Genomic DNA, 27,826 nt, shown 5'->3' with positions numbered 1-27,826 from the left:
ATTGGTCCAGCTGTGCGTGCGTGCGTCCTGCGTGTCCCGGAAGCAGAGCCGACGAGGAGCAGGCAGGCAGGCGCATCAGGCTGTCATCTCCTGTCGGCAACTTCTGTCTCAGTCAGGTGGTTTTTTCGGGCTAAAATGGACACCTGGAACAAACTGAAACAATTCGACGCTTACCCCAAAACTCTGGAGGATTTCCGAGTGAAGACATGGGGCGGAGTGACCGGTGAGTTTGGAAAATCGCGTTAGAAAAGCTCAAATGATACTGTTAGCATTTGGGGCTAACAACACGGCTAACTGATTCAATCCGGCTTTTTCTTCCTAAAATTACTGAATTCTTAAACGCAACTAAATGTCAAGGTTTTTGTGCAAGATTTACAGTGAAATAAACGTTAGAACAATAAATTACATGTCTAAATCGTGTAGAATAGGCTATTTTTCTTGAATCTTATTAATAAATGGACACAATGCAAGTAATTATTGCATAAAATGTATTATTTAATATTACATTTGAAATACGTAGGGAATAGTGTAGGTGATTAAAGGTAATTTATTACACAAAATAGATTCTTGTGAACTTTAAGCCATGTTATGATTCATATACTTTGAATCTTTAATATAAAAAAATTGATTTCCCTTTATGAATTATATTTCTACTACTTTTTATTAACGCTGCTAATTAAAATTAAAGAGCCCATATTACACTGTTTTCTTATCTATGTCACAATGTTGTTACCTCCTCAAAAACATGCCTAGAGTTGTGTTTTGTTTTATTCACACGTGTTTGAGTAACTCTTTATTATCAGTCTGTCAACATCTCCAAAGCTCAAAACGCTCTGTTCTACCTTGTGATGTCATGAAGTGGTAGTTTTCAAGGTAACAGCAACAATTCCAGGGCTGAAGTCACTAGGGCTGTGCAAAAATATCGGAATATCGATATATCGTATCGTTTAATGTGATGATACAGTATCGATATCGTGGGCTACTGTATCGATATTTCACCAAGAGTATTTTTAGGAGTGTTTTACTGAATTATTTTGTTACAGTGCTACATTTTTGTTGCTTGTGGAGTGAAAGGAAGCTCATTTATGCGACACATTTGACATTTTTACTGTTTTGAGGATTAAAATGTTTGTGTTTCATATGAACTTTTCACAAGAAGTGGTTTAACAAAGACTTTTAGTATCAAAGCCATGATTTAGCCTTTATTTTTTATTGAACCGTATCGAATCGATTTGAAATATATCGTATCGACTTATATATACATATATCATATCACTAGGGCTGTGTATCATTAAGAAGTTGCCGATACGATACATACCTCAATACACAGGGCATGACACGATACATGTCTCGATACAGTGCACTTTTGATTCAATTCGCTATATTTGAAATCAATTTGATATGGTTCTATAAAAAATAATAATCATAATGTGCCAAGTTCATATGAAACACAAACATTTTTACATTTATCGTCATCAAAACAGTGAATATGTTAAATGTGTCGCATTAAATGAATTTCTTTTCGATAAACAAGCAACCAAACTGTAGTGCTGACAAAATAACAAAATAAATTAGGAAAATATACCAAAAAATACTCTTGCCTGTATATCGATACAGAAACACCCGATATTGATACTGTATCATCACATTAAACAATACGATATATATCGGTATTTCAATATTTTTACACACACCTAGAAGTCACCCCAGTGATTCTCGTGAAGGTGTGTGGAGTTTAAAAACATGGTGGAGTGCTTCCTTTATTATTGCATGACATGAAAAGGCGAAACAAGACGAGTGTTTTCATCTTGAGAGAAGAATTCTGCTTAAATATTCAGGGTTTGCGTGTTAAACGTGTTTGAAGGAAACAAAACACAACTCCAGGCATGTCTGTGATGAGGAAACAACATTGTGACATAGATCAGAGAACAGTTTAACATGGGCTCTTTAACATAAGTTATCAGCGTTAATAAAAGTAGTAAATGTACGCTGTCTATAACTCATAATGGGAAATTAAACTTTGGTATTATAGTTTCAAAGTATATGAATCCAGATATCAGAAAAGGAATGTGTTGTAGCATTTTTTTTCAAGGTGTTTAGCAGAAATGAACAAATACGTTCAATTCAATTCAAGTTTATTTATACAGCACATTTAAAACAACTTCAGCTGACCAAAGTGCTTCACATACAAGTCAACAAAATACAAGAAACAGTTACAAATACAAGTTAAAGCTGCACTATGTAACTTTTCTGCATGTCTCTATGGAGATATAATTACTGTTTGAATTAAAATTGTCTGTCTCCAAAAAGACAAATGCGATCTACCACCAGTCATGTAGAGAGGTGACTTTGCTCTAGTTAGGGTTGTCCAAAAATATTGAAATATTGATGTACCGTATCGTTTAATGTGACTATACAGTATTGATGTTGTGGGCTCCTGTATCAATATATCACCAAGAGTATTTTTAGGTATATTTTACTAAATTGTTTTGTGTAAGAGCTACATTTGTGTTGATATTTTCACTGTTTTTGAGTAAAATGTGTGTTTTTCAGATTTGTTTCACACACACTTAGTGGTTTAATAAAGACTTTTATTATCAGAGCTGTGGTTTAGCCTTTGTTTTTCAGTGAACCGTATCAAAACGGTTTGAAATATATGTCGCAGAGGTGGAACCAAGTCGTTATTTTGCAAGTCTCAAGTAAGTCTCAAGTCTTTGACCTCAAGTCCGAGTTAAGTCCCAAGTCAAAGACAGGCAAGTCCAAGTAAAGTCTCGAGTCAGTGGCCCATAAGTCCAAGTCAAGTCCAAGTCGTTTGCTTTAAGCTTCAAGTCATTTCAAGTCTTTAAACAGATTTTTGCTGTTTATATGAATTTTAAACCAAATTGTACTTAAAAATATTTTATATTCATATATGAGTGTTTCTATAAGAGTTGTAGAAATGCTCATTTTTCCTTTTTAAATGTCTTGTCAAGATCTTAGTGCGAATCATTATGGTCAGAACAGAAAGTCTTGTCAAGTCTAAGGTTTGAAGTCCATGTCAAGTCCCAAATCATTGAGCTTCAAGTCCAAGTCGAGTCCCAAGTCTTAGTCCATTTTATCAAGTCAAGTCTCAAGTCCTAAAAATAGTGACTCAAGTCTGACTTGAGTCCAAGTCACGACTTGCAAGTCCCGACCTGTGTTATGTCGTATTGAATCGAAAGTGCACTGTATCGATAAAAGTATCATATCGTGGCCTGTATCGTATCGGCAACTTCTTAACATTTTAAACTCGATTTTGATACTAAAGAATAGACTCGATACTCAACACTCAATACCGATTCCGATACCACGATGATAATAAAAACACTTCTTTCTTCACTTTCTTTAGGCAGTAGGACAACATTAAATCATAGTACTTTCTTTTCCTTCCCGTATACTAGTCCATGTGCTCTTATACTTGTTCTGATACAGCTCAAAATCATTCTAAAACTATTGAGGGGAGGTTAATTTCTGTCCTGTGAATGTGACTTTTTAGTATCTATACCTGCTCAAATGAGTATCTAGTTTTTGATACTAGTTTTAGAAACACTTGTAATTGAATAAATCTGTGTTCGATAAGCCTGGAACATTCAAGACAAAATAATATTATCTCAAGGATGGTGGACTCCAGATCTGAAAAATTACACTGTGTACCTTTTAAAAGATGTTTCAGGAATTTGCCTCTTTCTAGTTTTGTGTAATTGTGTAATTAACCCATGTGTTCTTTCTTGTGTGTTTGTGTTTTTCAGTGACTCTGATCAGTGGCGTGATCATGTTGATTCTGTTCATCTCCGAGCTGCAGTATTATCTCACGAAAGAGGTGAGTCCAGAGCACAAGCAAATCCAAGTCATTTGTTTACACCTTTGCAGTCTTCAAAACCAAAGCAACAACTGAAACTGAAATCTGAACGGATAGAGAAATGCTGGGTTTCAATACTTTGCAGTTACATCGCGCTGGGGGTGTTCTGCATGTATCTCGAATAACTGAAATGTCTTTATCGTATCGTCAAAGGTCGCAACAATATCGTGGACCATCACAGTATATTGAATTACAAGTCTCTTTGCTTAAATTAAGAGTTATGGTGCAGCAATGGTTAAAAAAAACAGAGGGAACTACATAGACCATGATCCTTTGCTCCATTTCAGTGCAGAATATAAGAAGAAATAACAGTTCTAAACACTTTTAAGTCTTAGTTCTTTGGGTTTAGTCTTGTCAAGGCATTTTAAGAGGGAGCTGTCGGGAGAACTGAGTCGATTTATCGACTATCGACATTCATCAGAACGCGGCATTACATCCCTAATCTCTAATGGTGGAACATTTAGGCGTTACCATGGTGACCAACAACTGCGCACACACGAGCAAACACGTTCAAAAAATGTTTCAAGATTGTCTGAAAACTCAAGAAGAAAAAACACACAATGGATTTAAACTTCATTTCAAGTTCATTTTCAGGAGCCTGTGATCAATATGAGCGTACATGGTCCTGTTTAGGTGTTTGATTTTCTACAAAAGTAATTTATATTTATTTATTTTGTGTGTGTTTTTTACTGTCATACATGTGTCGTGTGTTGTAAACATTTAGCACTGTATTTTGTATTTTATTTTTCTTGATTTTGTCTCTTGTCTGCAAAGAAAACTAAACTCTGGCCCTAAAACAACAAAAAAAATACATATAATAATAAAAATAAATAAAACATATGGTAAAATGGTATTGTTTGGTTTTGATTTATGGGTGAGTTTGTTGTACAAAAGTTGTGTATTTTGTGCAATAATCTCTTCACATTTAAGTGAAGAAAAAGAAAACAAGAAACTCACGAAAAAAATACAAACTGGACTGAAACATCACATTTTTAGGATCCTGTGATACAAGCATTCATGGTCCAGTTTCGGAGTTTAATTTTCAACAAAAACGGTGAAAAACCTTTGGCAAACACTAATAAGCCTGTAACTGTAATGTTATATGAGAGGAACTTGTTTAGCAGCAACAACTCGGCTCACCTATTGTAGTTCCGGCTAAGTCACTTCTTTCTGGTCAGATTGTGTTACAGCAAAGATCAGATTAAAGCCTAAACTTGAGAAACAGAACCTCAGACAGAGTAATGCTTCCAGTTAGCGTGACATCAGCTGCAAAGTATCAATAACACACAATACAGACGTTGTGAGCGAGAATGAATATTGTTAAAATGCAGATTGAGGTTGTAATTCAGTGACTTCTTATGATCGGGTTCAGCGGGAGATGGGACGAGATACGAGATTGGGTCCACGAGCGTTGTTGAGACAAGGCGAGATTTTATAGTAGTTCCTAATATATACATTTTGTGATCAGATTTTTATTCAAGTGTTATTATTTGCAGTTATACATAATCCAGTTAGCATTGCATTTTTCTCCATTTTAAACCCCACACCGCTCACCCTTAAACTCCCTATTGATGGACATCTGGAATAAACATATGTACACACACACATACATACACATAAATATACCCCCCCACATGTCCAGGTTTATATTCCCTCTATACAAAACAAGAGCAAATTTCCTCCATCTAAAGACATCAGCAGAAATTGCGTTATACATACTTATCATGTACCACACATAGAAAGTTGACTGAGAGTATATATATTGTGTACATTCTAAGAGCATACCGTATTTTCTGGATTATAAGACGCACTGTCATTAAATGGTCTATTTTTAAACTTTTTTTTCACAAATAAACCGCACCGGACTTTAAAGGAAACACAACAGTGTGATGGGTGAGTGGTTTTGTTTGTTTGTGGCGTTCACGGTGACTCTGGGCTTTGTTCAGTTGTGGCGTGTAGGGAGGGTGCTGTCTGGGATCGCTGGATTGTCGGCGTGTTCGCGGTGACTCAGTTGTTCGGTTGTGGCTCAGAGTGGCACATTGCGCTCGCTTTTTCGGTTCGTTTCTCCGTTCCGTTCCTCGTCGGCGTGGAGTGATGAGTGTGGCTGCGGGTTTGTTTTTTGCTGCGCAGTCGCTGTCTTACTCAGCATGTGTTTGCATGAGCTGCGGGTGGTGCGGCTTTATAGTTTACTGAAGTCGTGCTGGATTCGTCTGTAGGTTGCTCTGGATTGCGGGGCGGGCGGGCGTTTTTTGATGTGGTTAGAGGCTTAAGAGCGCGTCTAATAGCCCGGAAAATACGGTAAATTATAATGAAAAAACTCCATGTAACAACTATACAATAGATTCAGATCTCAGTTTGATCAGTAGATTGGACCAGCAAGAGATGTTTTTGGCTTTTGCTCCGTGCATTCGAGCAGCAGAAAGCTCCAGTTGAACGATTTCTCTGAAAGATAGGAGCCATTCTCTCACAGTCAGAGGATGAACTGATTTCCACCGGCATATCACCATTTTCTTGGCAGCTGTTTCCAGTTTTTATTTATTTGATTTCATATTTTTGTTTCCATGCTAGATTGGGGTGTGGAAAAATATCAAAATGTCGATATATCGTATCTTTTAATGTGATGATACAGTATCGACATCGTGGGCTGCTGTATCGATATATCGCCAAGAGTATTTTTTTGGTGTATTTTACAAAATTTTACTGAGTTATTTGGTTACAGAGCTACAGTTTTGTTGCTTGTTTAGAGGAAGGCAACTCATTTATGCGACATATTTTACATTTTTACTGTTTTGATGATTAAAATGGGCATTTTTTAGTATGAACTTTGGACAAGAAGAGGTTTAACAAAGACTTTTAGTATCACAGACATGATTTAGCCTTTATTTTTCATTGAACCTTATCAAATCCATTTGAAATATATCGTATCAAATCGAAAGTGCACTTTATCTAGATATGTATCGTATCAGCAACTTCTTAATGATACCCAGCCCTAGGTCTAGTGTTGTCACGATATTAAGAAGTTACCAGTACGATACATACTTCGATACAGTGAACTTTGATTCGATACGATATATTTTAAATCGACTTGACACAGTTCAATAAAAATAAATAAATAAATCATGGCTGTGATAATAAAAGTCTTTGCTAAACCACTTCTTGTGCGAAGTTAATATGAAACACATAGATTTTAATCATTAAAACAGCGAATATTTCAAATGTGTCTCATAAACAAGTTTCCTTCCTCTGAATAATATTAATTGTGTTTCTTTATAAAAAATCAAACAGTATTGTTTTGACAAGTTGGTCGGAGTTTATGTTATGACTAAGCAATGAAAAAGTGAGGTTACAGTACAAAAAATGTCATTAAAAAACACCTCTAAAATAAAAACAGTGCAGCCATATAGTCCATGCATGAGGGAAAATTATAAAATATGTTTATTTTGTAATTCTAAATTAGTTTAAAGGGGCCGGTCAGAGTCAACCGTATTATCATTGCTGTATCAGAATCAAGTCAATTCCTTAAAGTGCATTATCTATGGTTTTCGATACCAAAGCTGCATTGTGTAACTTTTCTTTGGGGGTCGATCACCTGTTTCTATGGATATGTAATTTCTCTGCCCAAAATTTACCACAGTGTGACATTAAACAGCTCTACCTTACATTTATTCAATTACAGGTGGTTTTATAGCTCAAAAATACTCATAAAAACAGACATTCTGACTGTGAGCGGGGTCGCCTCTCCTCAGATCTGACCTGTAACTTGGTCTGGTTTGGTCTCCATGGCGATAGAAAGGTTTAACGCCATACTGTGGAACATTCCAGACAAAGCTGAGACACTCGTTTGACGGAAACTCCACCAGAAAAGTTACACTATGCAGCTTTGGTATCGAAATCGAGTTTGAACCAAGACGTGATAATTGGACGTTAACGCTGATCAAATAATCGTAGCCTTTGTGATTCTGTAATTGTGAGTGTTTAAATTGCGACTGGTTTCCCTCTGCGAGATCGTGCTGAAGAAAGAGACGTGTGTTTCCCCTCTGGACCTGTAGAACTCGTTTGTCGAGCTTTTGCACAAAGAGAATAAGAGATAACAAGACTGTCACCGCTGATGTTTACACACACGTGGAAACATTAGGACGTTTCTTTATTGTGAGGTTAAAGCTGCATTGTGTAACTTTTCTGGTGGAGGTTGCGTCAAATGCGTTCCTCCATGGAGATGTTGTTGCTTTGTCTGGAATGTTTCACAGTGTGGCGTTAAAACGTTCTATCTATCTATTCATGGAGACCAAACCAGACCAAGTTACAGGTCAGATCTGTGGAGAGGCGACCCCGCTCACAGTCAGAATGTCTGTTTTTCTAGGTATTTTTCAATTATAAAACCACCTGTAATTGAATAAATGTGAAGTAGAGCTGTTTAATGTCACACTGTGGAACATTTTAGGCAGAGAATTGACATATCCATAGAAAGAAGCAGAGAAAACGAAAAATTACCTTTAACATCAAGAAAAACAGGCCCTCTACTGTAACACGAAGTTGTGAATTTAGACTTAGTCTGTCCTAAAATCTCCCTGAGGTTTTTTTTCAGAACAGGTTTACCTCCTGCAGAAGTTACACAATGAGACTGACTCGAATAACAAAAAGTGGGGAAAAAAGTGTTTGTTTTTTCCTGCTAAAGTTTGTTTAGAGTCCAGAGAAACCTTACTGATAAGATCTGCAGATATTTTTGGGCCGATAGTTTAGATTTTTCCTCCCCAAATTCTGTAGTTTAAATGCAGAGGTTTATACACAAGTTATTTATTTAAATTTATTTTGCATGTGTTGTGTTTGTAAACATTTAGTGCTGTATTTTGTATTGTTTTTTTTGTATTTTACTTGATTTTTTTTCTCTTGTCTGCAAAGAAAACTAAACTCGAAATATAAAAAGGTTTATGATTTTTAAAAAAAAGGGGTTGTGGGTGTATGAAAGATAATTAGTTCCATCAGATTTTAAATTTTAAATACGACTGAATTTCTCACTTTGAATTTTTTTAATCTGAAAAAAGATGTTTGAATTATTTTTATTCTGAATTTTAGTTGCTGAAATTTTAAGTATACTTTTTCCAATATGTTTCAAATTCAAAATAAAAAAAATCACCTTTTAAATATTAAGCACAGATACTTTCAAGCCCTCAAATTTAAAAGTCAAATTCAGATTGTAAAATTCGCTGTGCAAAATTTCACCACAAAGATTCACGATGCCAAGGCAGAAGCAATTGATCTTGTGTGAGCGAGAAGGACAGAGGCTGTTTCCTATTGGGCGCTCTCATTTGTGGGCGGGGTTTGAGCTTTTGATGAGGCAAATTTTGACCAAATAGATCGTTTCACTTAAATTCAGCAACTAAAATTCAGAATAAAAATTATTCAAACATATTTTTCAGAGTTAAAAGATTGAGAAAGTGAGAAATTCAACAGCATTTAAAATTCAAAATCTGATTAAACAAATTATCTTCCATATGGGTGAGTTTGTTGTAAGAGAGTTGTGTATTCACATTTTGTGCAAAAATCTCTTCACATTTAAGGGTTCAAATAAAGCTTTGCGTGTTCTGGTCGACCAAAACTAAATGTAGGCCTCTGCTGGAGATTTAAGGCCATAGATGAAACGCTTAAAAGTTTAAACCGATTTTAATTACATTATTTACATTTAATTATCAGCGGTTAAGGCAGATAAAGACAGGAGTATTTTTTTTTTGGCAGGTTCACTTCTTAATTTTGTCGGTTTATATAGTGATTTTGATTTAATCACGATTACTCTTGCTGCTCTACTTTTGAGTAAGTTTAAGACCTGAACTCTTAGGTCATACATGTGGGATTCACAAACGTCTTGTAGACTTTTTCCAACACATTTAAAACAAATAAATGAATTTCTGCTTCTGCTTCCCAGTTTATTTATTTATGGGTACTGTAGTCCATAGCTTATGTATGATGAATACTTATCTGTAACAAATAGGGTAGGACAGAGAATATATTACTTGTTGTGCCTGTGAACTTAAATGTTGTCCTTTTTTGTACTTTTAATGTTTATCCTGTCTTGTGTACACATGGGACAGTGAAAAATGTATTTCGATTCCTTTGTATGTCTAATACATGAAAAAAATGAAATGAAAAAGAAATTGAGAATAAAGCAAACATTGGCTTTGACTTTGATGTTTTGTTTCAGTCCAGGTCATGCTTTTCTTTTGTGCGTCTTGTCCTAAAGTCATGAGATGTGTGTTTAAAGTTGATTTTCGTCTTTCGTTCAGGTTCACCCGGAGCTGTACGTGGACACGTCTCGAGGCGACAAACTCAAGATCAACATCGACGTGGTGTTTCCTCATATGCCCTGTGCCTGTAAGAACCACTCTCACTTTATACATCCTAAACCACAACGTTTAATGGTACTAGGGGTGTTCTATATGTATATCTATGGTGAAATGTTCAGTAGTTATCATGGTGAATGTGTGAATGAAACAAAACGCAACTCCAGGTCTGCTTTTGAGGAGGTAACGAAACACTAAAAGCTCACAAGGGTCAATTTTGTGTAATATAGAACCTTTTGAGCTTTAGATTTGAAGTATGGTTGTGTTTCCTCCTCAGATCTCAGTATTGACGCGATGGACGTGGCCGGAGAACAACAGCTGGACGTCGAACACAATCTTTTCAAACAGAGACTCGACAAAGACCTCAAAGCAGTGACGGACGAGGCAGAAAAACATGGTACGAAACTCCATTTTAACCTTTATGTACCGAGATGTCCAAGGTCCCATAGATGGTGATGGTCGACGGAGTGAAAAATGAATGAGGTTTTGATAGTTTTGATAAACATTTTTTCATAGATTAGTTGATTTTTTTTAAACTTGGTATTATGTTTTGTTCATGTCCACTAAGCAGACTATCTCCCTAAACTCCATAGTAGCACTGTTTATGACTGTGTTGTTTTGTGTTTAATGGATTGATTAAGTTAAGTTAAAGGTGCTCTATGTAACTTTTTTGGTTGGGGATCCATCACCTGTTTGTTTCTATGGGTATGTCATAGGGGTGTAACTGTACTCGTATTCATGCCGAACCATTTCAGTATGGAACGTTTGGCCACTTCACGTGCAGCTACACAGAAGGCTCGGCTCTTTAATATTCACGAAGGAACTCGTCCGTGATTGGGGTGGCAGTGTTTTCCGTAGCGCTTTATAGTTTGGGTGGTCGCCTTGACAACGATTGCCCCCTGCCTTGACTACGTCCCTCTGAACCATGTGAATCCTTGGAAAACCATGATCGTCACGCCGCAGTCCTCACTTTCGCACGGAATCACCGCCCCCCTTCCCTGCCAGCAGATCTGCACTTACTACAGACAGTGTGGACAAGTTGTTTTTTATGGGCAAAAATATGAAGTTTGAGTAAAACTTCATTTTGGAACTGTTAGTGCTTTTTGAAAAGTTTTGTTTATTTATTTTTTTTAGAATATTTCATACATTTGTTGCTTATTTGATAATATTTTATTTAACTTATTAATAATACCAAGCTGCACTTTGCATTTATTTTATTTACACAAATAAACAACAAGCAAATGGTTTTACATTTTGAACCGAACTGTAACCTCAAAACCGAGGTACCTACTGAACCGTGATTTTTGTGTACTGTTACACCCCTAGTATGTCATTATTCAGCCTGAAATGTTCCACTGTGTGACATTAAACAGCTCAACCTTACTTTTATCCAATTAGTGGTGGTTTTATAGCTCAAAAATACCTAGAGAAACAGGAATTTTTGCAGTTAGTGGAGTCGCCTCTCCACAGATCTGACCTGTAACTTGGTCTGATTTGGTCTCCATGAAGACCAATAACGTCTCCATGGAGAAAAGCATTTGACGGACCTTCCACCAGAAAAGTTACACAATGCACCTTTAAGTTAGTAATATATTTTTAGTTTGTACAATCAACAGTCAGATAATTCCCCTCCTCAGGCCCATAGTAGACGACACCTTGTTTATTTTCCTGTGTTGTTTTGTTCCAGAGTTGGGAAAAGCAGATAACGGGGAAGTGTTTGACCCGAGTTCTTTGGACCCAAACCGATGTGAGAGCTGCTACGGAGCCGAGACCGAAGACCTGAAGTAAGTCATTTATTTTACTTGTACTTTAAAACTTGCATAACAACATAACAAGGCCTTTTATGAGAATGACTTGGCCCCTGTATGAATTTCCAAGTTAGTGTGTAATAATTGACAGATGAATAACATTTATATTTGTGTGTGCTTTTTCTTTGCAATACGGAGGAAGATTTTCTTATTTTTGGAGCACATTTGAGATGTAGAAAATCTGTAACTCATTTGGACTTGGAGATACAAACTAAATACAAAATGATGCAATTTCTTACATATTTACATTTATATTTATTACTTACAAAATTGTTATTGTCCTTTTTAGTTTAATTTTATCAGTGGAATAAAGTAGAAGTTGCCGATACGATACATACCTCAATATATAGGCCATGATACAATACATATCTCGATACAGTGAGATTTCAGTTCGATGTATTTCAAATTGATTTGATACAGTTCAATAAAAAATAAAGGCTAAATCATGGTTCTGATACTAAAACTCTCCACTTCTTGTGCCCATTTTACTCATCAAAAGTTAAAATGTCAAATGTGTCGCATAAATGAGCTTCTTTCCACTGAATAAGCAACAAAATTGTAGCTCTGTAACAAAATAATTTAGTAAAATAAACCAAAAAATACTCAGAAAGGAGGTGATATGTCAATACAGCAGCCCATGATATCGATACTGTATCATCACGTTAAATGATATTTTGATATTTTATTATATTTTGAAACGCACCCATTTTTATCATCTTAACAAGGAGTATGTGAAATTTATTGCATAAAAAAAAAACTTTCTTTTAAACGAGCAGCAATGTTACAAAATAATTTGGTAAAAGACACACAGAAAAACTGTAGATGCCATTTAGTATTATGATATTTCAACATTTCGACATTTTTACATTCTGACATTTGAACAGACCCCTTCTCTAGAGCTGCACAGTTTGTCTATTATTTTGTGATTTGGGTTAAAAACTCATGCTGTGCCTTGTAACATTATATAACATTTGAAGACACTGATTTCCTGCAGATGCTGTAACACGTGCGATGACGTGCGTGAGGCCTACAGGAGACGAGGATGGGCCTTCAAGAACGCAGACACCATCGAGCAGTGCAAGAGAGAAGGGTTCAGTCAGAAGATGCAGGAGCAGAAGAACGAAGGCTGTCAGGTCTACGGCTTCTTAGAGGTCAACAAGGTACAAACATCTGATCCATCTGCTCTGTCTGACCCTCTTTTCTCCTCCTCTGACTCTCTTCTCTCCTCTGACCCTCTTTTCTCCTCCTCTGACCCTCTTTTCTCCTCCTCTGACCCTCTTTTCTCGTCCTCCTGACCCTCTTTTCTCCTCCTCTGACCCTCTCTTCTCGTCCTCTGACCCTCTTTTCTCGTCCTCTGACCCTCTTTTCTCTCCTCTGACCCTCTTTTCTCGTCCTCTGACCCTCTTTTCTCGTCCTCTGACCCTCTTTTCTCTTCCTCTGACCCCTCTTTTCTCTTCCTCTGACCCTCTTTTCTCGTCCTCTGACCCTCTTTTCTCGTCCTCTGACCCTCTTTTCTCGTCCTCTGACCCTCTTTTCTCGTCCTCTGACCCTCTTTTCTCGTCCTCTGACCCTCTCCTCCTCTGACCCTCTCCTCTCGTCCTCTGACCCTCTCTTCTCGTCCTCTGACCCTCTTTTGTTGTCCCCTGACCCTCTCTTCTCGTCCTCTGACCCTCTCTTCTCGTCCTCTGACCCTCTCGTCTGCTCCATCTCTATAATACATATATAAACTGTTCCAATTAATATAAGGATTCATTCATATAAAATGAAAAATGGAAGTTTGTGACCTTGATTTTGTTTTTCAGGTGGCAGGAAATTTCCACTTTGCTCCGGGGAAGAGTTTCCAGCAGTCACATGTTCACGGTGAGTTTGGACCCTTCCCTCAGCATGACAAAACATCTCATCTCATTTACTCCGCTGGGTTTAGTGGTTTCACTGTACGACTGTTACTTCTGTATGTTTAACTTTCATGTCATTTCCCCATTTGGTCCTTTTGTTTATCGTGAAGGAAGTTTAACAGTAGCACTGTCATTTACAAAACATTTTACAAATCTGGTGCAGAATGTTATGCTATGCTCAGCACCGCAGAAAATTACCAATATTTTAATTAAAATATTTAAATTGAAAATCACCCAAGGGTCAGATTAAAGGTCTTGGAGGGCCGGATCTGGCCCCCGGGCCTTATGTTTGACACCTGTGCTTTATTCCTTTGTCAAAGCGTCGTCTTGACATCAGTTCATCTTCAAAAATCCAGTAGGAGGAAACAAACAAATCAGAAACAGAACAACAAAGTACTACAGCACAAACTACGTCTCATATTTCATGTATCTGTCCAGAGTTAAACATTTAAACTTCTTTATAAAGTGAAAGAGACTGGTGCACAATTTTAGGTTTTCTGTACAGTTGTTCCAAAGCTCCACCCCTTTAACAGATTTACAAAATTTCATAATGTTTGTTCTGATTTTCTTTTTGATAAACGTGGTCGTGCCTCTGAGCTCATATCGGCTCTTTCGGATTTTGAACATGTTCTGTAACGATTAATTGAAAATCATTACAAAGCATTACACCAAAATATCTGTCTTTCATGTCCCAGGGTATTTACTATTTATTGAAATTACTATTATTATAATGATCTTTGAATAAAAGTACGTTTTACTTTTACGTCTGTTTACATCCACATAGCGCACGGATCGAGGTGAAGCTGCAGATTAGTGATAGTGACTCTACTTCCTGTGGACTTTATCTCCAATCTTTTATGCTTTAAAAATCATGTATCTGAAGTTTTGCACCACTTTTCACAAATAATAATCATATTACAGTTTTGACTTGTATCTGAACTAGAAGTGCAGAGCTCTGATCTTTTGAACACTTCAGAGTCTCAGAGCGAGTGCTTTTACTGTAGACAGGAAACAGCTGACACGATCTCGCTCTTGACTTTGCAGCCTGTGGTCCACAACCATATCCTGCAGAAGTCTTTGCAATCAGAGACTTAAAATCTCATCAGATTCTCCTCGTGTCTGTGGTGTGCTCTTTTTGTCACACGTTTAAAAATCATTTAAACCCCCCCCACTGTCCCAAATTTCAGCCAATCCCATCTGGTCACCTTAACGTTGCCCGAATAATGACTCCTGGAGCTGTTTATAATGTACAGTCTGACCAGAATCGTACTTTTTTAACTCAACAAATCAACAAATGCTTGACACTAGGGATGTAACAATATCGTCAAAGTTCTCACAATAATATCGTGGACCATCACAATATATCGAATTACAAGTCTCTTTGTCTTTTGCTGCACCATAACTTTTAATTTAAGCAGAGGGAACTACATAGACCAGGGGTGGGCAAACTTTCTGGCTCGGGGGCCACATAGGGTCCTAAAGTTTGACTGAAGGGCCGGACAGAAGACAGGACAGAACGTGTTAACGTGTTAAAACAAAGCTCCATGCCAATCAACCACAGATATACACCTGTGAGTGTGGTAAAACCTGCCTCCAAATTGTTGTACACATTATCAATTACAACTCAGAGTCCATAGGTTTTCCATGATTGATTTTCACCAACTCAAAATGGAAGCAGTGCAGTCTTATATCTTAAGCACCAACTACTTCACTCATGGTCCGAATAACTCCTGTAAGAACACTTTCCCATAAAGCATTGCGGCCAACATAATACGCCGCAACTCAATGTATATATAGTGCGCCATCTACTGGGAAACGCTGGAAATGCATGACAAATAAAACATCAACAAGGTTTATTATTGTAATTTATTCCAGTTCGGCGGGCCGGATTAAAAGGTTTAAAGGGCTGCAGTTTGCCCACCCCTGACATAGACCATGATCCTTTGCGCCATTTCAGTGCAGTCTACATGATAGAATAACAAATCTAAGCCCTTTTAAGTCTTATTTTAAGGCATTTTAAGAGGAAAAAGTAGGATATTAACAGTTTTGTTTGTTCGCCTCCAAAAAATATCGCAAAAAATATTGTACCGTGAGATGTATATCGTGAAAATATCGTACCGAGAGATTTGGATATTGTTACATCCCTAATCGTGAGCCTCCCCACCATATCGTGAGCTTTCCCACAATATCGCAATAAATATCGTACCGTGAGACTTGGATATCGTTTACACCCTGACTTGATACTAAATTTTTCCAAAATTGTGCAGCCCTAGACTGTCCACTCTTTCCCTGAGATCACTATTTTGCATGATTAAAACACTGAGCAAACATACAAGCTTCTGTTTATTTTCCTGTTAAATCTCCTTCAGTAGTTACTGTGATATTTGTACAGCAGAAACCAGAGACAAGACTCACTTCTGCTAATGTGACTTTGGGGCTCTCCACGTTTATAAAGCTTCATACAGTTTTTCTATGAGCTTGTCCGGCCCCTCCTGTCTGAGTCTGATCACAGTGTTTGTTGTTGCTGGTTGATTAAAGTGGCTCTTCTCTCTCCTTTCTGCAGTGCACGCTGTGGAAAGTAAGTCCTTTTCTTTGCAGATTTTGATCCAGTTTCATTTTATTTTCTTAAACCTAAACTACAAATCTCACTCAGACGACTCTTTAGTTTCATTTAAAGGGCCTGTACCTGATTTCAAACCTCCAGGCAGGAACATGTTTTAGTTTTAACTCTTAGCCACGCCTACATAATCAATTCTGACACTAAAAACGACTGTCTAAGATCATTTTTGGTCATTAGTTTCCCGTGATTCTTAGTAGCAATGTCCTTAAAGTGATGAAAAAAAAGTTGAGCTTGTCAGTAACTTCTGTAGCAGCTGTTACCTGGAAAAAATACTATATAAAGAGACTATTTTATATTTAAGGTCTCCATTTTTTTTCTTGTTTAGCAGATTTTACCATATAATACAAGGTGTGAAGAGCATTTATCTTGACAAGAATTAATTAAAATCAGATCCAGGCCCTTTAAACTTACTCTATTTCCTTTCTCTCACCTCTGATAAAAAGCATAGACTTTTTTACCCTGTTATTTCTACTGACGTTTGCATGGTTCATATAAATATACAGTTTTAAAATAGGTTTAGTTTATAGTTTCTTTATAATTCTGTAGTCTTAACAAAGTAAAAGAAAGAGAAAGGTTAAAAAAAAGTGTGTACTACTGATACTACTTAAAGGTGCGTTGTGTAACTTTTCTGTTGGAGGATCCGTCACCTGCTTGTTTCTACAGAGATGTCACTGCTCGGCCTGGAACAGTGTTGGGGAAGTTACTTTAAAAAAGTAATGTTTGCTCGTTACTTCTTTTAAAAAAAAAGTAATCCCTTACTTTACTTAGTTACCCTCTATGGAAAGTAATTTTTTCACGTTACTCGTTACTTTGGTCAATTTTGGGGGGTAAACTCCATCTAAGGCTAAATAGCGGCATGACATTGATAGTCGGCAAGAACAAAAAAACGTAACGGAAAGTTGAAAAGAACTTAGAAGAGAGAGTTCAAGATAGAGGTCTGCGCGGGACAGAATTTAGAATTTTCATTTCCACTCCCACCCACATCTGCGATACTTTGTCCAACAAGGTGGGGACGTTTGTTTTCTTAAGTTCTATCAAACACGGAGAAGCGGAAAGGAAAAATGTGTGTGAGATTAGACCACATCCGCAAATTTAGGCTGCTTAAAATGTTTTTCTCCATCCATTTTCTTCTGCTTATCCGGAGCCGGGTCGCAGGGGCAGCAGTCTAAGCAGGGACTCCCAGACTTCCCTCACCTCAGACATTTCCTCCAGCTCTTTTGACGGGACCCCTAGGTGTTTCCAGGCCAGCCCAGAGATATAGTCTCTTCAGCGTGTCCTGGGTCTTCCCTGGGGCCTCCTCCCAGTGGGACATGCCCGAAACACCTCCTGAGGGAGACGCCCAGGAGGCATCCGAAGCAGATGCCCGAGCCTCAGTTGCTCCTCTCCCGTGTGACCGAGCTCCTCACCCTGTCTCTAAGGGAGAATTTCAACCGCTTTTATCCGCGATCTCGTCCTTTTGGTCATTACCCAGAGCTCGTGATCATAGGTGAGAGTAGGAACGAAGACTGAGCGGTAAATCGAGAGTTTTGCCTTTCGTCTCAGCTCCTTCTTCACCACAACGGTCCGATACAGCGACCACATCACTGCCGACGCTGCACCTCCGTCAAAATGAAAAGATTTAACGCCAAACTGTGGAACATTCCAGACAAAGCAATAACATTTTCCAAGATGAGAAAACGCGTTTGACGGACCCTCCACCAGAAGCTGCACGGTGCACCTTTAATACACAGTGAGACTGAACCTGACAGAGACACACTAGAGCTGGAATGATTTGACTGTCCAAAATTACGTATATAAAACAGCAAATACTGAACGAGAAGCCAATGTAGTGATTACTGTGACAGGCCTAGTGTAATGGATGATATAAGTATAATGGAGTCTTTATGCAATCTTTAAAAGTGTCTATTATTAATGAAAAGACTGTTGTTCTCTTTGTTTATGTGCTGTTATGTCTGTATGTGTAATTAATACGGGACATTTTCTTTGTTTCAGTTCACGACCTACAGAGTTTCGGCTTGGACAATGTAAGTACAGCAGAGCGAATAAATGATCCCAAACATTGCATTTTGAATCTTCACGTTAATGCAATAAAATCCTCCTTTACCGTAATGTTAGAGAAGATTTAAAGGAACTGTGCCTGTTTTTTCCCACATTTTTAACAGTTTGTAGTGGTTCAAAGTTATTCCTCACTTACCTTATCCAATCAGAGTGTCCGAATTATTCACAGAGATGAGTTTATGAGCATTTTTGACAACTCTCAGAGACCAGACTTGAGGTTTTGACGCTTTATTATTAGATACAGACGGCACATAGTGGACTTATTTTGACCTCAAGAGCTGCTTATACAATTGGGTAAAGACACATTTTGGTTCAATACATGGAGGAAAAAAACAGGTACAGGGCTTTTTAATAAAATATTGTGACTAGGGAGGTGTTTTAACCAAAAAAGTGATCAAAACTTCCACTTCAAAACAGTTCTTTTACTTCTTGAAGAGTCGTTAGTCGCCTACATTTGTTTGTAATTGGATTTTGATTTAGCCTACTTTTGAGTTTATTGTATACTTTACTTTTTACCTGTTAGCAAATAATACGTGACCCTTTTAATTATTAGAGATGTAACGATATCCAAATCTACTGCGATATTTTGGAGAGGCTGATATAATTGTTAATAGGATGCTTTTTTTGTTTTTAAAATACCCTGACAAGATTTTGGTGTGAATTATTACTGTGATAATCCCAAGAATTCAAGTAAAAAACATATCTCTTCATGTTGTTTGCACTGAAATGAATCATGGGATATGTAGTTCCCAATGTTTATCAGCTGTTGCTACTATAAAAAATGCATTTAAGCAAACGAACTTGTAATTCGATATATTGTGACCCCCCACGATATTATTGTGAGACTTTTGACGATACGATATCACGGTATTTCGGTTATTGTTACATCCATTTATTGTCTATTTTACTTCCTTTCACCCCTAGGAAAATGTTATAACAGTTGTACAGATACTAAATATTGTAACCTTATTTCTTGTGCTGCTTTGTTTCTTCAGATAAACATGACCCACATGATCAGACATCTGTCGTTTGGGAAAGATTATCCGGGAATCGTCAACCCACTGGACGGGACCAACGTCACCGCTCCACAAGGTACAGTGCAAACAAGGTGTTACACATTACAGGAGAATTTGCCCAATTTTGGCAGCAATTTGTTTCTCCCCAAATTCATGGAGGCTTTACTCAACTTTGTGTCTTCGTGTGCGATTTTGACGCTGCTGCTCCTCGTGTGTGCGTGTCAGTGCTGGATTGTAACCACTAAACATCAGCAACGCTACGGCAAAAGACAATAAAACAGAACGTCAGGGGCAGAGGAGTGACAGACACAGAGACGCAACATACAAACTCAGGAAATAACGAAAATAATTATTACTCACCTCTCGTAAAGTTGTAAATTTAAATTGCAGCATCTCATTCACATTATCCATAGAATTTATCCTCAGCAAATAATAACAACCAGTCCACAAAACCACGCTGTTAATCCACTTTGAGACATTGTTTGAAAGTAAAAAGGTGGGAGTAGTTCCTCACATGTGTTTGTTTACATCTACACAGCGCAAGGATCAAGGTGAAGCTGCAGATTAGCAACAGTGACTCTAATTCTTGTGTACCTTATCACCAGTTTTTTACGCTTTAAAAATCACGTATCTGAAGTATTGCACCACATTTCACAAATAATAATAACACAGTTTTGACTTGTATCTGAACTAGAAGTGCAGAGCTCAGATCTTTGAACATCTAAGAGTCTCAGAGCGAGTGGTTTTACTGTAGACAGGAAACAGCTGACACGATCACACGCAGTTTTATATCCTGTGGTCCCCAGACAGATCCCGCTGGAGTCTTTGTGATCAGAGATTTTAAGTTTCATAAGATTCTCCTCGTGTCTGTTGTGTCTGCTTTTTGTCGCATGTTTAAAAATCTTTTAAGACTGAAAAAATGTGTGGCGGCCGAGTGTTTTCAAACTCTACTTCGAATAAACTCAGAACAGGTTTTGATATCCAAATGATTATTTTAAAAGTTCTTGTTAGACAATATTGTAATGTTCAACACAAAGTAACAGTATTTATTTATTATACCATGTGGTCTTACTGGTCTTAGTTCTGTTAAAAGTTAAAACTGTTCAGGAAAGGTCACAGGACGATCACGATAACAAATTTTGAAGCGCGACGTTTTTGCTACAGAGAAATATTCCGATAAACAATATTAAAACGCTGACCCAAAGCAGGATGATCTCAGGAAACTTATTTTTAAATAGACGGTATCGTTAAAAAGCCTGAGATGCAACAGATAACCTGCAGAATGAACCAATAATTAGTCCTAGAAGTTCTTTATTCTACCCTCTTCTGCTCAAATCTCCCCACTATAGCAAAGACATTGTACTTATGATAAATACTGAGCCCCAAAATACATAGTTGGAGCTTTCATATATATTATATCTTAGTATTGATTAGTGTCTGTTTTTTGATACTTTTGAGAACTCTAGTCACGATAACACATTTTGAAGTGAATTATTTGTACAGAAAATGCTGCAGCTGTGATATAAGAACATTTTATGACTTGGGCTGCAACTAACAACTATAACCAAAATAAAGGTTTAAATATGGTGACTGAAGGCTTTTAGTTTGAGAACACGCACGGATAAAGTGTATTATTATATTTGACAAATGAAAATGTCCAAAGCATATGTAATAATTCTGCATTGGTATGTCATGAATAATAGTTTCAGCTCTACCGGTGACACATTAATTTGAACCTTAAACTAAAATGACCTGCAATAAATGGAGCAATGACTCACTACTAATTATTAATCTAGTAATTAGTATGAAGTCATAATTGCGTCATTATTATAAAACCCTCTGCAGCTCAAGTGTTTAAAAGTCTGTCAAATGTATAGATGAAAAATATGGAGCCTTAAATATTTAGTTCAATAAATAAAAGACGAATATGTGTCTATATAGTATCATGATTATTCAAAACTTACCACAAACTCACATTTCAGAGCATTTATTGACAAAACTAGAAAGAAAGACAGCAAACAGATTTCTTAATGTTGTTGTATCTGGAACAGTCCCATTATATTTCATGATGATTCTGTAAAGAATTGGGTAAATTGGGGGGGGGGTTTTGTTGAGTTGGTCCTCAGCAGCGGATGCCCATTCCAATGGCCATAAATGTCCCAAAAGTGCCACCGCTTTGCATCATGGTCTTCCCCACTCCGCCCATCAGCTCCCGGCCACGCATCCCGATCCTAGAAAGGAGAAAAAGTGATTAGAGAGATCTGAGGAGCGGAGCTATTAGGCGCTTTGGATTATAAGGCGCACTGTCATTAAATGGTCTATTTTCGAACTGTTTTCACAAATAAACCGCACTGGACTTTAAAGGAAACACAACAGTTGGATGGGTGAGTGGTTTTGTTTGTTTGTGGCGTTCACGGTGACTCTGGGCTTTGTTCAGTTGTGGCGTGTAGGGAGGGTGCTGTCTGGGACCGCTGGATTGTCGGCGTGTTCAGTGACTCAGTTGTTCAGTTGTGTCTAGAAGTGACACATTGCGCTCGCTTTTTCTGTTCGTTCCTCCGTTCCGCTCCTCGTCGGCGCTGAGTGATGTGTCTGTGGGTGTTTTTCGCCGCGCGGTCGCTGTCTGCTCCGTGTGTGTTTGCATGTTCTGCGGGTGGTGCGGGTTTGTAGTTTACTGAAGTCGTGCTGGGACACCCGAGTGGATTCGTGTTTAGGGTGCTCTGGATTGTGGGGCAAGCAGTTGTTTTTTGATGGGTTTGGAGGCTTAAGAGCGCATCTAATAGCCCGGAAAATACGGTACTAAACATGTCAGCATATTTACATCTTTTTTGACTGAAGTTGATTGAGTTAAGAAGGGACTCTACCTGATTTTTAGGAAAATTCATCTTGGCTGAGTACAGGTGTATTCTGTCTACATCTGATCTATTGTCTGATAATCAGGAAATACGCTACTAGGATACTAATTGTTGCCAACTTTGCCATCACATTAAACTTCATTCTGGTCTCTGAGAGTAGTGACTTGTGTCCTGGTCACACGTACCTGAGACATGAGAAAGTCCCAAACATGGCTCCCGCTGCCATCCCCACAGCAAAGCCCATCATGAAGCCCATCTTCACCCTGTCGAAGCACGAGGGCTGAGTCTGTCCGTACGGCCCCACCGCCACCGGCATCTGAGGGGAGGAACACTTCTGTAGTTAGCCAGGGCTAAATGTGTCTAATATTCACTGTTAGTAAAAGAAGAAATAAGAGGAAAACAATACACAAATATCAAGAAATACATTTATATAATTATCCCTTAATTGACAGCTGTCTCTTGCCATCTTTTTTGCTACTTACTCAAAAGAGAGTGAAAATATAAATGATAATAATATTATATTGAGATTTGTGAGCGTCTGTGTCCAAATAATTTCCGTTGTGGATCAATAAAGTTTGTCCTTCTGAAAATACAGATGTAAGAATTTTGCTACTACTACTCCTACAACTACTAATCCTACTCCTACTCTTTCTACTACTACTAGTCCTCCTACTACTCATACTACTCCTCCTCCTCTCCTACTACTACTATTCTAATACTACTCCTACTACTCCTCCTCCTCTCCTGCTACTACTACTCCTCCTCCTCTCCTGCTACTACTACTCCTCTCCTGCTACTACTACTCCTCCTCCTCTCCTGCTACTACTACTCCTCCTCCTATTCTAATACTACTACTACTATTCTACTACTCCTCCTCCTATCCTACTACTACTACTCCTCCTACTATCCTACTACTACTACTACTACTCCTCCTATCCTACTCCTACTACTACTACTACTACTCCTATACTACTCCTACTACTACTACTACTACTACTACTACTACTCTCCCATCCTACTACTACTACTACTCCTCCTATCCTACTCCTACTACTACTACTCCTACTACTACTCCTCCTCTTATCCTACTACTACTCCTACTCCTATCCTACTACTTCTCCTCCTCCTCGTCCTCCTACTCACTCAAGACTACTGCATACATTAAAATCTTTCCCCGTATCCTCCTGACAAAAATTTCACACACCCCCAAGACAAAAAGTGATGAAACAAATGAACAGGTGGAGCAGGAGCGTTACTGTGCCAACTCTACCTCCCAAGTTTACATTAAGACTTATTTGAGAGGAAAAAAAAAAAAATTAGATAAAAATTCCCCTGGAGAAGAGTCTTGAGCTGCTCCTTTATGTTACAGAAGTGGGCTGGTCTTGTCTGTCACATGGCTACACCGTGAACACTCTGTACTCCGGCTGTTCTTTATTATATTTCCACACATTTTACTCCAAATAATGCGTATTTATCCATGACACACAACGGTCTTTGAGTAAACAGACCCTCCATTACACAAACAATCAAACGCGGCCAACTATTTACTCAAGATGCACTTTAGCCACACGGAAGCTAAATAAGAATATCTCAGTTTTTTTTACACTTTTGTGCTTAATTTAGCCAGACCAAAGACTTGAGCTTATGTAAAACGATGTAAACGATCACAAGTTTACCTAAAGTCATGATTAAAATAAATTATAAATATCCTGGACCCGGAATTTGGCTTAAAATTTTGAGTTAGCCCAGCGTGCTAACTAGCCGCTAACGTCACCTATGGCCTTGACGGGGGAAAACAGACGCACGTTTCACCTTCACGTTTGTTGTAAATAACGCTCAGATCGCGGCGCGGACGTGACTTACCGCGACGTGCAAGGTTCACCGAGCGTGTCCCGGTCCAATAAAGCCGAACACTTTGGTTGTTTTGGGAGCGGGGGGTGAGTTTAAATGCCGTTCAGCAGCGCAGCATCACACAGGAAAGAGAAAAGCAGCGCTGATGAAGCAGAGGCTGAGTTTATAAGAGCGCCCCCGCCGGTGAAGGGGGAGTATTACAGGCAACATTTATTATTTATAGTGTTGGGGAGTAACGGATTACATGTACCGGAGTTACGTAATCAGAGTACAAATTAAACCGGGACTAAAGTGGGACTAAAGTGGGACTAAAACCAGGATTAAAACCAGGATTAAACAGGACTAAAACTAGGACTAAAACTAGGAATAAAACCAGGACTAAAACCAGGACTAAAACCAGGACTTAAACCAGGTCTAAACCAGGTCTAAACCAGGTCTAAACCAGGATTAAACCAGGACTAAGCCAGGACTAAACCAGGACTAAACCAGGACTAAAACCAGGACTAAAACCAGGACTAAACCAGGACTAAACCAGGACTAAAACCAGGACTAAAACCAGGACTAAAACCAGGACTAAACCAGGTCTAAACCAGGATTAAACCAGGACTAAACCAGGACTAAACCAGGACTAAACCAGGACTAAAACCAGGACTAAAACCAGGACTAAAACATAAACCAGGTCTAAACCAGTCTAAACCAGGTCTAAACCAGGTCTAAACCAGGACTAAAACCAGGACTAAACCAGGTCTAAACCAGAAGTAAACCAGGTCTAACCAGAATTAAGACAGGACTAAAACCAGACTAAAACCAATACTAAAACCAGGACTAAGCCAGGATTAAGTCAAGACTAAACCAGGACTAAACTAGGACTAAACCAGGTCTAAACCAGACACCTAACAGTCGGGTGGGCATAACTAAAGGCAGCAGTGATCTCATATAAATATAATTTCTCTATCAATAATATTTTTAATATAGTTAAGTAAAGACTGGGTTTTTGATTATCTTTAAGCAGACAAAACATCTTATCTTCAGATTTCCTCATCTTTGCTTCTCTACAGTAAACAATTACCTGTTCACGGAGATTTGGGCTCAACAGATAATTTGAAGAGAACAAACAAGAATTTTCAGGATGCGGTTGCTACATTCATGTCGTTTTAAAAAGCACAACAATATCAAGTAATCCAAAGTATTCAGATTACGTTACTCACCTTAAATAAATTAATGGATTACGTTACAAACTACATTTTGGGGTATGTAATCTGTAATCTGTAGGGGAATACATTTTAAAAGTAACCTTCCCAACACTGATTATTTATTTATTCACTTTGTCATCTGGAAACGATTCAAATGTCCAAAATAGTCAATATAAATGTACTGGGGAGAGACACATTTTGCTCAAATTCATGGGAAAAAATCGGGAACAGGTCTTAAATTATGAATTGCTATGGTAACAGGTTTCCTCTGTGCATGGATTTAATACGTTTTTCTTTTCCTCTCTTCACAGCCTCAATGATGTACCAGTATTTTGTGAAAATAGTTCCCACAGTTTACGTCAAAACAGACGGAGACGTGAGTCCTGAACTACACTGTATTATTTTAATCGTCACCGGACACTTGTGAAGTATCTCCTATTCTCCTTTTCATTTGTGTTTGTTTCAGGTGGTCAAAACAAACCAGTTCTCCGTCACTCGTCATGAAAAAAGTCGCCAACGGTCTGATCGGGGACCAGGGGCTGCCAGGGGTTTTTGTTTTATACGAGCTGTCTCCAATGATGGTCAAATTCACAGAGAAGCACAGGTAGAACTTCCACTTTTGGATTTTTGGAGAAATCCTTATAGACTTTTTATTCCTGATGACAAAAAATAGCTTTATTTCATGTTTTTCTTATCCCTGACCGTTTCCTGTTTGTGTCCAGATCGTTGACACATTTTCTCACAGGAGTTTGTGCCATCATCGGTGGAGTTTTCACAGGTCAGTCTGTTACAGGATTTATACAGCTACAATGATGAAGAATTAAATACCCCACACCCTGTTTTTCCCCATGTTTGATCAAAAATAATCTTGTCCCATTACATATATATTCAGTGTTGGGAAGGTGACTTTTAAATTGTATTCTCCTACAGATTACAGATTACATACCCCAAAATGTAGTTTGTAACGGAATCCATTAAATTACTTTAGGTGAGTAACGTAATCTGAATACTTTGGATTACTTGATCTGCTGTAGAGAAGCACAGACAAGGATATCGTAACATAAGATGTTTTGTCTGCTAAAAGAAAATAAAAAGATGTTAAATCCTGTTTTAGACATGGTTTAGACCTGGTTTAGTCCCGGTTAATCCCGGTTTAGTCCTGGTTTAGTCCTGGTTTAGACCTGTTTTAGACCTGGTTTAGATCTAGTTTAGATCAAGTTTAGACCTGGTTTTAGTCCTGGTTTAGACCTGGTTTAGATCTAGTTTAGAGCAAGTTTCAGTCCTGGTTTAGATCTGGTTTAGACCTGGTATAGTTTCCGGCAATGAGTGCCCAAAATGTGAAAACAGGAAAATACCACAGAGTAATCCTTTTATTTTAACAAAGTAAAAACTGTAACTGAATACAGTTACTCATAATTTGTACTCTGATTACATAACTCCGGTACATGTAATCTGTTACTCCCCAACACTGTATATATTGTATAATCAGCTCTCTGTCCATTGCGTGTCATCTGCTTTTAATTATAACGCGTTTATTGTTTGAAAGTGTGTCTTAGTACTGAACCTCTACATGTTCCTTTTCAGATCTTATACATAAACATGTGTAAACTTGAATAAAAGTCTTATTTGTACGTATTTGCACGTCTTCAGTAAAAAATGAACAACTCCGATTGTTAAAGGTGCATTGTGTAACTTTCCTGGTGAAGGCTCCATCACCTTCTTGTTGCTATGGGAATGTCATGTCTGCTTTAAATGTTCCTCAGTATGACATAAACAGCTCTACTTAAAATTTATTCAATTAGAGGCAGTTTTATAATTGAAAAAAACTGGAATTCTGACCTGTAAACTGGTCCGATTTGGTCTGAAGATGAAGATAGCCATACTGTGGAACATTCCAGACAAAGCAATAACCAGAAAAGTTACACAATGTGCCTTTAATAGCCAAATCCACTAGGGGGCAGTCTTATCCAGTCCGATCAATTATAAACGTGTGTAAACTTGAATAAAAAGTCGTCATGTGGATCTGTTGTCTTTTCTTTAGTTGCCGGTCTGATCGACTCCCTGATCTACCACTCGGCGCGCGCCATCCAGAAGAAGATAGAACTGGGCAAAGCGTCGTAACACACAACTGTGCAACACCCCCACGGGACAGAGCAGAGGACAGAGCAGAGGACACGCTGTGTGTGGACAGACCCATGAGGACAGATCTATGAGGACAGACTTTGGACAGGCTGTGGATGGGACAGGACTGTGGACAGGACTGTGGACAGAACTGTGGACAGGACTGTGGACAGAACTGTGGACAGGCTGTTGGACAGGCT

At 38.1% G+C, this 27,826-nt stretch overlaps 2 protein-coding genes across 2 annotated transcripts; one reads left to right on the top strand and one right to left on the bottom strand.

Annotated features, from left to right (window-relative positions):
* The first annotated feature begins 54 nt into the window (after positions 1-54).
* Positions 55-27,768, top strand: ergic3 (ERGIC and golgi 3). Its single transcript, XM_055160925.1, is given in 15 exon segments — positions 55-223; positions 3,768-3,838; positions 10,156-10,243; positions 10,490-10,609; positions 11,900-11,996; positions 13,015-13,180; positions 13,823-13,880; positions 16,479-16,493; positions 18,528-18,559; positions 19,589-19,685; positions 25,817-25,881; positions 25,972-26,010; positions 26,012-26,109; positions 26,228-26,283; positions 27,547-27,768. Coding segments are annotated over 15 exon segments (1,170 nt in total). The 5' UTR covers positions 55-135; the 3' UTR covers positions 27,627-27,768.
* romo1 (reactive oxygen species modulator 1) lies at positions 21,581-24,485 on the bottom strand. Its single transcript, XM_055160933.1, has 3 exons — positions 24,325-24,485; positions 22,647-22,777; positions 21,581-21,840 (listed from the first exon to the last, which is right to left on the bottom strand). The coding sequence occupies exons 2-3, from the start codon at positions 22,775-22,777 to the stop codon at positions 21,732-21,734; spliced, it is 240 nt and encodes a 79-aa protein (XP_055016908.1). The 5' UTR covers positions 24,325-24,485; the 3' UTR covers positions 21,581-21,731.
* Positions 27,769-27,826: the final 58 nt, after the last annotated feature.

This window comes from Boleophthalmus pectinirostris, unplaced genomic scaffold (assembly GCF_026225935.1).
Source record: "Boleophthalmus pectinirostris isolate CB_2022bp ecotype Guang Dong unplaced genomic scaffold, ASM2622593v1 HiC_scaffold_3, whole genome shotgun sequence".
NCBI classification, from domain to species: domain Eukaryota; kingdom Metazoa; phylum Chordata; class Actinopteri; order Gobiiformes; family Gobiidae; genus Boleophthalmus; species Boleophthalmus pectinirostris.
The sequence above is the reverse complement of the archived record's forward strand: the minus strand, read 5'-3'. Positions and strand labels throughout refer to the sequence as shown.